Source organism: Mandrillus leucophaeus, unplaced genomic scaffold, assembly GCF_000951045.1.
Source record: "Mandrillus leucophaeus isolate KB7577 unplaced genomic scaffold, Mleu.le_1.0 Scaffold382, whole genome shotgun sequence".
NCBI classification, from domain to species: domain Eukaryota; kingdom Metazoa; phylum Chordata; class Mammalia; order Primates; family Cercopithecidae; genus Mandrillus; species Mandrillus leucophaeus.
In genome coordinates this window covers 2,101,826-2,110,596 of record NW_012104054.1, presented here as the reverse complement: position 1 = coordinate 2,110,596, position 8,771 = coordinate 2,101,826, and the positions used below count along the sequence as shown (strand labels likewise).

At 40.2% G+C, this 8,771-nt stretch overlaps 1 protein-coding gene across 1 annotated transcript in view; it reads left to right on the top strand.

Annotated features, from left to right (window-relative positions):
- The first annotated feature begins 1,954 nt into the window (after positions 1 to 1,954).
- Positions 1,955 to 8,771, top strand: part of NXPE3 (neurexophilin and PC-esterase domain family, member 3) — a 38,047-nt gene continuing 31,230 nt past the window's right edge. The window contains exon 1 of the mRNA XM_011990773.1: positions 1,955 to 2,293. Within this exon, the coding sequence (XP_011846163.1) occupies positions 2,201 to 2,293 (93 nt within the window). The 5' untranslated portion in view covers positions 1,955 to 2,200. The remainder of the gene's footprint in view (positions 2,294 to 8,771) is intronic.

Sequence of the window (8,771 nt, the reverse complement as noted above, 5' to 3'; positions counted from 1 at the left end):
GCAACATCTATTTAGGTGTACAAATGTGATCTCTCAAATGTCAGTGCTCTACTTACAGCACAAAGTCAGGTCTTTTCCTGGCACGATCCTCCTAAATTATTGTCAGTAGAAGCCTCTAGCTGGGAGGGGATTCTTGCATTGCTCCCTCTAGTCCTGTAGTTCTTTCGCTTTAGAGTCTCCTGCCCTTGTCTTCCTTCTGCATCACTGGCAGCTGTGTGCTGCTGCTGCCTGGCTGAACCACTCTGATGTCCTTTAAATGGCTTGTGTCAACACAACCCATGACCACACCTGCCTATGGTGCAACTAAATTCCTGTGGACTACCATCTTTGGTCTTTTCTCTCTCTGGTCATCGTGGAAACCTGAATTTTTTTTTTTATTTTTTTATTTTTTTTTTATGGACAACTTTTTGAGAAGGATTTCGATAGCAGAACAGTTGGGACCCTGATGACAGAGTTATCCTCTATTTTGCAGCCAGCTTCTTCCAAGAAGTTATAGACAGTTTGAGGTGAATGAGTGCCTGAATATTGGAGAGAGGAGGTGTTAGGGGTCAGGAAATGGAGAAGCACAGTCTTTCACAGTTCCTGGCATCCCTGTGGAGGTGGCCAGGACTGGTGGATTTATTTCTTCTTAAAAAGGTACTAACATCTTGTCTAATATGAGCATAAGTTTTTCAAGGGGAATTTCTGGCATTTAGTACAGTGTGTGGTACAGAGTAGGCCTCCATAATTATTTGTTGCGTAGATTGTTGAATCATTGTGTACCATGTAAAGAACTAAGTACCTTGAGCAAATCAGAAAAGTATGATGCAGTATCATTAAGTTGCTTTTCTCTGATATATGGTTTTTTAAAAAAAATATAGTCATAATTGGTGTAGTCTAGTTTGAGAGATAAGAAATACAAATGGAGTGTGAGGGAGAAAAAAATACAAATAGAGATCAGCTGAGAAGTGAAAATATTAAGTACTATGGGAACTCTGAGGATGGAGAGCTTGTTGGAATGGCTCACCCTTGTCTCCTTTGTGAAGCTGATGGGCATTGTCATTGTGGTTGGGACTGGTTCAGACTGGTGAGGCAGAGGAGTGAGAGAATGGGGGCTTGCCAGGTCCAACACAAAGTGGAGGGGAGAGTTGATGCAGCTGAGCTGTTCTAAGATACTCTGCACCATGATTTTGTACCCTTTCTGCCTTTATTTCTGTGTCCTGCCCTTCATGGAACGTCTCCCTGGGGATAGAATACTAGGACATTTTCTGTTTACCTGTATCGAAATGGCAAGTGGAAAGAGCATTTGAATTTGTTACGTGGGAGAACAGTTAGGCACGACTGACTCTGAAGTCCCCTGCCTCTAGCAGGTGTGATGAAGGATTTTGGGATCCTGTTACCCATTTTTCAAGCTTGACTTCCCTCTCCCACATCTTCCAGGCAGGTGCGTGTCCTCCTGTGCCTTACTACTTAGCTGAGGGAGCATCAGGACCACATATGCGGTGGGGAGAGCTGGAAACCTAAAGAGCGTGTCGCGTCTCCTACCATACGTCTGTATGAGAGGGGTGGCACTTACTGTTTTCCAGAGAATGTCAGGATGCTTTGCACAGTATCCCAGAGCTCTTCATGAAAACAGTTTCCTCTTCATGTTCTTTAAGTGTGGGTAATGTAGCAGTGTTACATAATTTAAAGGGAAGGGGAAGGGAAGTGATTTTATTGACTGGTCTCTGTAGAAATTTAACAGTTACTTTTATTTCACAATTTCTGAGTTTGAAGGCATACTTCCTTGCTATCTTAAAAGTTAAAACCTAAATAGGCAATAGGGGAAATAATGTATTTACACAGAAGCCTGACACTGGAAAAGGAAACTTTGAGATTGTCTGGAAATGAAAAGACGTTACTGTGCTCTGTCTCTTTGCTTTCTGCTTGTGACTTTGGGCCTTAGATAAGGTTAAGGAAGAGGAAGTGTGATGTTTTTCCTCTCACCCCACCCTAGGCCATTGCCATTGGTGATGTTCTCTCATCTCTCCTCTTTGAAGAAAAATGTGCTTCTTGAATCAACTGCAGTCTCTCCTCTACATAAGAGCTCTTAAGGGTACTAGCAGGATAGAAGCAAATGAACTTGAAAGCTCATCTGCAGCTCAGAAAAACAAAGACATGGAATTTTAAAGAGTGAAGGTAGCATGGTGTTGGCCATGGGTGAACAAGACACAGCCAGACAATGTGGACCAATTTCTTCAAACTACGGCTTTTCTGCTGTCTGCTTGCAGTGTTGATGGTGGTGGTGCTGGTCATCAATGTTACTCAGGTAGAGGTGAGTACCCAGTATAATCCCTCATATCTAAAGGGAGCCGAATCTGGGGATTTGGGGCTAGCTAGCCTGGGAAAAGTTGGTTATCGGAAGCTTATCGTAGTCACAGTTCTTGTTTTCATTTATTTGGTAAGTATTTGCGTGCTCACAATGGTTATATACTGTGCTAGTCACCGAGGGTACAGTGAAGACGTTTCTTCACTTATGGCCTTTCATTCTAGAGCTCACATTATAAGTGTGCATGGAAGAATAGTAGTAATCATAATCACATAATAATAGTAATGATAACTGGAGATGGTGAAAAGTGCAATAAGGAAAGGGAGCTATTCTAGGATAGCTTTAGAGTGATAAAGAAAAAACCTCTTCAAGGAGGGGAACTTCTAGTCGACCCATGGGAAAAAGCTGAAGGAGTATTTCAAGGGAGGGAGTAGACGAGTCTGTTTTGGAGATTACTAGATGGTACTGAGGGGCGGGGACCATGTCTTAACTGAACCCCTCACAAGGGCCTGTTACTAAGAAGGTACTTAGTAGTGTTCCTTCTTCCCTGGCCCCAGCCCCGATGTGAACTTATATAACCAAAATTTATGGAGGAGTTTCTGTATAAAGGATGCTGTCCTTTTGTTTTGTTGGCTTGTGGTACTTCTCAGATTACATATCCAACTTAATTATGGCATTTCTTTTCTTACGGGGTTTTATTAGCATAAGGTGCTCTAAAAGTCAAGCCATAGGCTTTTAAAAAAATTTCTCCTGCTGGAATCAACTTTGTGGTTTTTAGCAGAACACCTAATCTCACTGTGAAATGGGCACACTGAAGTCCTGCAGATCTTTTTCTGTGCGCTATGAGTAAAATTTGTTAGGTACTTTGGAGAATGTGAAGTAATTCTGTCAAAGAGTCTGTTAAAGATTTCCTACTAGAAATAGGCTTAACATAAAAGCTAGGTATTTCTTCTTCTTTTTCTTTGCTTAAACTGTTCTTGCATGTTTTACTATATAAGACACTACCAATCCTACACCGATAGTTCCTTTACCTGGAAGCTGTTGATGATGTGTCTAGATATTTTAGAAACTCCTCTTTTTTTAAAGTATTTTTTTGTGGTAAATAAACATAACATAGAATTTGTCATTTTAACCATTTTTAAGTGTGCAATTGAGTAACATTAAGTACATTCACATTGTTGTGCAACCACCACCACCATCTATGTCTAGAACTTTTTCATCTTCTCAAACTGCAGCTCTTTACCCATTAAACAGTGATTACCTAGGTCAGGCGCAGTGGCTCACGCCTGTAATCCCAGTACTTTGGGAGGCGGAGGTGGGAGGATCCCTTGAGGTCAGGAGTTCGAGACCAACCTGGTCAACGTGGTGAAACCCCGTCTCTACTAAAAATACAAAAATTAGCTGAGCGTGGCAGTGCACGCCTGTAATCCCAGCTATTCCGGAGGCTGAAGCATGATAATCACTTGGACCTGGGAGGCAGAGGTTGCTGTGAGCCGAGATCATGCCACTGCCCCCCAGCTTGGGCTATAGAGGGAGATCATCTCAAAAAAAAAAAAAAAAACAAAAAACAAAAAACAATGATTACCCATTCTTGCCTACCCGCTTCCCCTGGCATTCACTCAGTTCTACTTTGTGTCTCTGTGAACTTGACAACTCTAAGTACCTTATACAAGTGGAATCATATGATATTTGTCCTTTTTTTTTTTTTTTTTTTTGTTTGAGACAGAGTCTCACTCTGTTGCCCAGGCTGGAGTGCAATGGCATGATCTTGGCTCACTGCAACCTCTGCCTCCTGGGTTCCAGTGATTCTCATGCCTCAGCCTTCCGGGTAGCTGGGATTACAGGAGTGTGCCACCACGGTTAGCTAATTTTTGTATTTTTAGTAGAGATGGGGTTATGCCGTTTGACCAGGCTGGTCTTGAACTCCTGACCTCAAGCGATCCTCCCACTTTGGCCTTCCAAAGTGCTAGAATCACAGGTGTGAGCCATCAAGCCTGGCCTGGTATTTGTCTTTTTGTGGTTGACTTCTTTCTGTTAGCATAATGTGCCTAAGGTTCACTCATGTAGCATGTTATCAAAATTTCTTTTCTTTTTAAGGCTGAGTAATACTTCTCTGTCTACACATAGATGGAGGAATATTATTCAACCTTAAAAAGGAAGGAAATTCTGATAACATGCTACAGCATGTACATACATACCACATTTTATCCATTCATCTGACATTTGGGTTGTTTCTACCTTTTGGCTATAGTGGATAACAAGTATTTCTTCAAGACTCTGCTTTTCATTCTTTGGAATATGTACCTACAAATGGAATTAGTGGATCATATGGCAATTTTAATTTTTTGAGGAACCACCATATTGTTTTCCATAATAGCTGCATCATTTTTTTCCACATCAATAGTACACAAGGGTTCCAATTTCTTTGCATCCTCGCCAGTACTTGTTATTTTGTTTTGTTTTTGATGGTAGCCTTCTTTGTGGGTGTGAGGTAATGTATAACAGTAGTTTTAATTTGCATTGCCATAATTATTAATGATGTTGAGCATCTTTCTATCATGTGCTTTTGGAGAAATATCCAATTCCTGTACTCATTGTTTAATGGAGTTGTTTTTTTTGTTGTTGTTGTTGAGTTGTAGGAGTTTTTAATATATTCTGGATATTCACTCCATGTCAGACATATGATTTGCAAATATTTTCTCCCATTCCGTAGGTTGCTTTTTCACTCTGATTTTGTCCTCTGATACACAAAAAGTTTTACTTTGGATGTAGTCCAGTTTATCTATTTTGACTTCTGTTGCCTGTGTATTTGGTGTCATATCCAAGAAATCATTGCCAAATTCAATGTTGTGAGACCTTTCCTCTGTGTTTTCTTCTAAGAGTTTTATAGTTTTAGCTCTTATGTTTAGGTCTTTGATCTACTTTGTTATCCTTTAAAAAAATTGTGATAAAAACATAAAATTTGCTAATCTTAGTTATTTTTAGGTGTACAGCTCAGTAGCATTAAGTTTTTTTTTTTGAGATGGAGTCTTGACCTTTTGCCTGGGTTGGAGTGCAGTGGCGCGATCTCGGCTCACTGCAACCTCCTCCTTGCAGATTCAAGTGAGTATCTTGCTTCAGTCTCCCGAGTAGCTGGGATTACAGGCGTCTGACACCGTGCCCAGCTAATTTTTGTATTTTTAGTAAAGATGGGGTTTTGCCATGTTGGCCAGGCTGGTCTTGAACTCCTGACCTCAGGTGATCCACCCACCTCAGCCTCCCAAAGTGCTGGGATTACAGGCGTGAGCCACCATGCCTGGTCTCAGTAGCATTAAGTCTTATTTACATTGTCTTGAAATAGATCTCCCAAACCCCTTTTATCCTTTTAGTATCTGTAGAATTGTGTTTATCTTATTACTCCTGATCACTCTGACCAGAGGTTTGTGTTTTGTTGATTTTTTTGAAGAACCAGCTTTGGATTTCATTTTCTGTATTTTTTCTGTTTTTTTGTTTGGTCAGTTTCCATTCTGATCTTTATTATTTCCAGTTTTCTGTTTACTTTGGATTTAATTATCTCTTCCTAGTTTCTTAAAGTGGTAGCTAAAGTCATTGTTTTAAGATTTTTCTTTTCTAATTAAATGTTTAATTCTATAAATTTTCTTCTACAAGACTGGGTGTGGTGGCTTAGGCCTGTAATCCCAGCACTTTGGGAGGCTGAGACAGGAGGATTACTTGAGGCCAGAAGTTTGAGACCAGCCTGGGCAATATAGTGAGACCCTATCTTTACAAAAATTTTTGAAAAATTAGCTGAGTGTAATGGTGTGCACCTGTAGTCCTAGCTACTTGGGAAGCTGAGACGAAAGAATCCCTTGAGCCCAAGAGTTTAATGTTATGGTGACAGAAAATAGTAAGGATATACAGAAGATGACCAACACCATGAACCATGTTGATCTAACTGACATTTAAAGAATACTCCACGCAATATGAGCTGTGATCATGTCACTGCACTTCAGCTTGGGCAACAAAGTGAGACTCTGTCTCTAAAAAAATAAAAACAAAAATAATAAAAAATTTATTTCTATATACTGCTCTGGTATACCACACATGTAGATATTGTTCTCATTTTCATTTTCATGCAGCTGAACTACATTCTAATTTCTCTTTTTCTTTTCTTTAACCCATGTGTTATTTAGGTTTTTTTTTATGACAGGTTTTCACTCTGTCGCCTAGGCTGGAGTGCAATGGCATGCTCATGGCTCACTGCAGCCACAACCTTTGGGCTCAAGTGATCCTCCCACCTCCCCCTCCCAAGTAACTCGGACTACAGGTGTCTGCCACCATGCCCAGCTAATTTTTTATATTTTTGCAGAGATAGGGTCTCACTATGTTGTCCAGGCTTTTCTCAAACTTTTGGGCTCAAGTGATCCTCCTGCCTAAGCCTCCCAAAGTGCTGAGATTACAGGTGTGAGCCACTGCATCCAGCCCTGTGTATTATTTAGAAGTGTTATTTAACTTTCAAATATTTGGATATTTTGCAAATACCTTTCTGTTATTGAGTCCTAATTTAATTCCCCTGAGAACATACTTTGTATGACTTGAATTCTTTTAAAACATTATTGAGATTTGTTTATGGCACAGAATGTGGTCCATTTTGGTATATATTCTATGTGTACTGGAAAGGAATGCATTTATTCTGCTTTTATTGCGTGGAGTATTCTTTACATGTCAGTTAGATCAACATGGTTCATGGTGTTGGTCATCCTCTGTATATCCTTACTATTTTCTGTCTACATGCTCTATCAGTTATTGAAAGGAGACTATTGAAATCTTTCATTATAATTGTGAATTTGTCTATTTCACCTTGCATTTCTGTCAGTTTTCACTTCATGTGTTGTGAAGTTCTGTTCTTAGGTACATAAATGTTTAGAATTGTGTCCTCTTGATGAATTTAGTTGCTTTATCATCATGAGTTGGCCTTCTTCATCCTTGGTAAAATTCTTTGCTCTGAAAGGTACTCTATATGGTATTATATAATCACTCTAGCTTTTCTTTGTTTACTGTTAGCAAGTACATCTTTTCCCATAATTTTATTATTTTTTATTTTTTTTTGAGACAGGGTCATGCCCTGTTGCCGAGGCTGGAGTGCAGTGGCACGACCATAGCTCACCACAACCTCTGTCTCCTGGGCTCAAGCAGTTCTTGCCTCTCAGCCCCCTGAGTAGCTGGGACAATGGGTGTGCGTCACCACGTCTGGCTAATTTTTTGTATTTTCTTTTAGATACAGGGTTTCGCCATGTTGCCCAGGTTGGTCTTGAACTCCTGGGCTCAAGTGATCCGGCTGCCTTGGCCTTCCAAAGTGCTGAGATTACAGGTGTGAGTCACCACCACACCCAGCCAGTTGTTATTTTTTAAACCTATTTGTGTTTTTATATCTATTTATTTATTTATTGAATTATATTTCTTTTTAAACTTTTATTTTAGGTTTGGGGATACCTGTGAAGGTTTGTTACATAGGAAAGCATATGTCATGGGGGTTTGTGTACATATTATTTCATCACGCAGTTATTAAGCCCAGTACCCTCTCTGCTCCTCTGCCTCCTCCCACTCTCCCCACTCAAGTAAACCCCAGTGTGTGTTGTTTCCTTCTTTGTGTTCATAAGTTCTTATCATTTAGTTCCCACTTAGAAGCGAATACATGCTGTATTTGGGTTTCTGTTCCTGTGTTAGTTTGCTAAGGATAATAACCTCCAGCTGCATCCATGTTCCCACAGAAGACATGATCTTGTTCGTTCTTATGACTGCATAGTATTCCATGCTGTATATGTAATATAAGACTTTCTTACATTTTCTTATATTTCTTATGGAACATAAGATTTTCTTTATCCACTCTGTTATTTATTTATTTTTGAGTCAGAATCTTGCACTGTCACCTGGGCTGGAGTGCAATGGCGTGATCTCTGCTCACTGCATCCTCCGCCTCCCGATTCTGCTGCCTCAGCAGCATCACTTGCTGCTCAGCCTCAGCAGTTACTGCCCAGGCATGAGTAACTGGGATTACAGGCGCCCGCCACCATGCCCGGCTAATTTTTGTGTTTTTAGTAGAGACGAGGTTTCACTATGTTGGCTGAGATTACAGGCATGAGCCACCGCGCCCGGCCTTATCCAATCTGTTATTGATGGGCATTTAGGTTGATTCCATGTCTTTGCCATTGGGAATAGTGCTGCAATGAACATTTGCATGCATGTGTCTGTATGGTAGAATGATTTCTGTTCCTCTGGGTATATAACCAGTGATAAGATTGCTGGGTGGAATGGTAGTTCTGCTTTTAGGCCTTTGAGGAATTGCCATAATGCTTTCCACAATCATTGAACTAATTTTCAACTCATACCAACACTGTTCCCTTTCCTCTTCAGCCTTGCCAGCATCTGTTTTTTTAAAAAAAATTTTTAATAATAGCTATTCTGACTGGTGTAAGATCTCACTGTGGTTTTGATTTGCATTTCT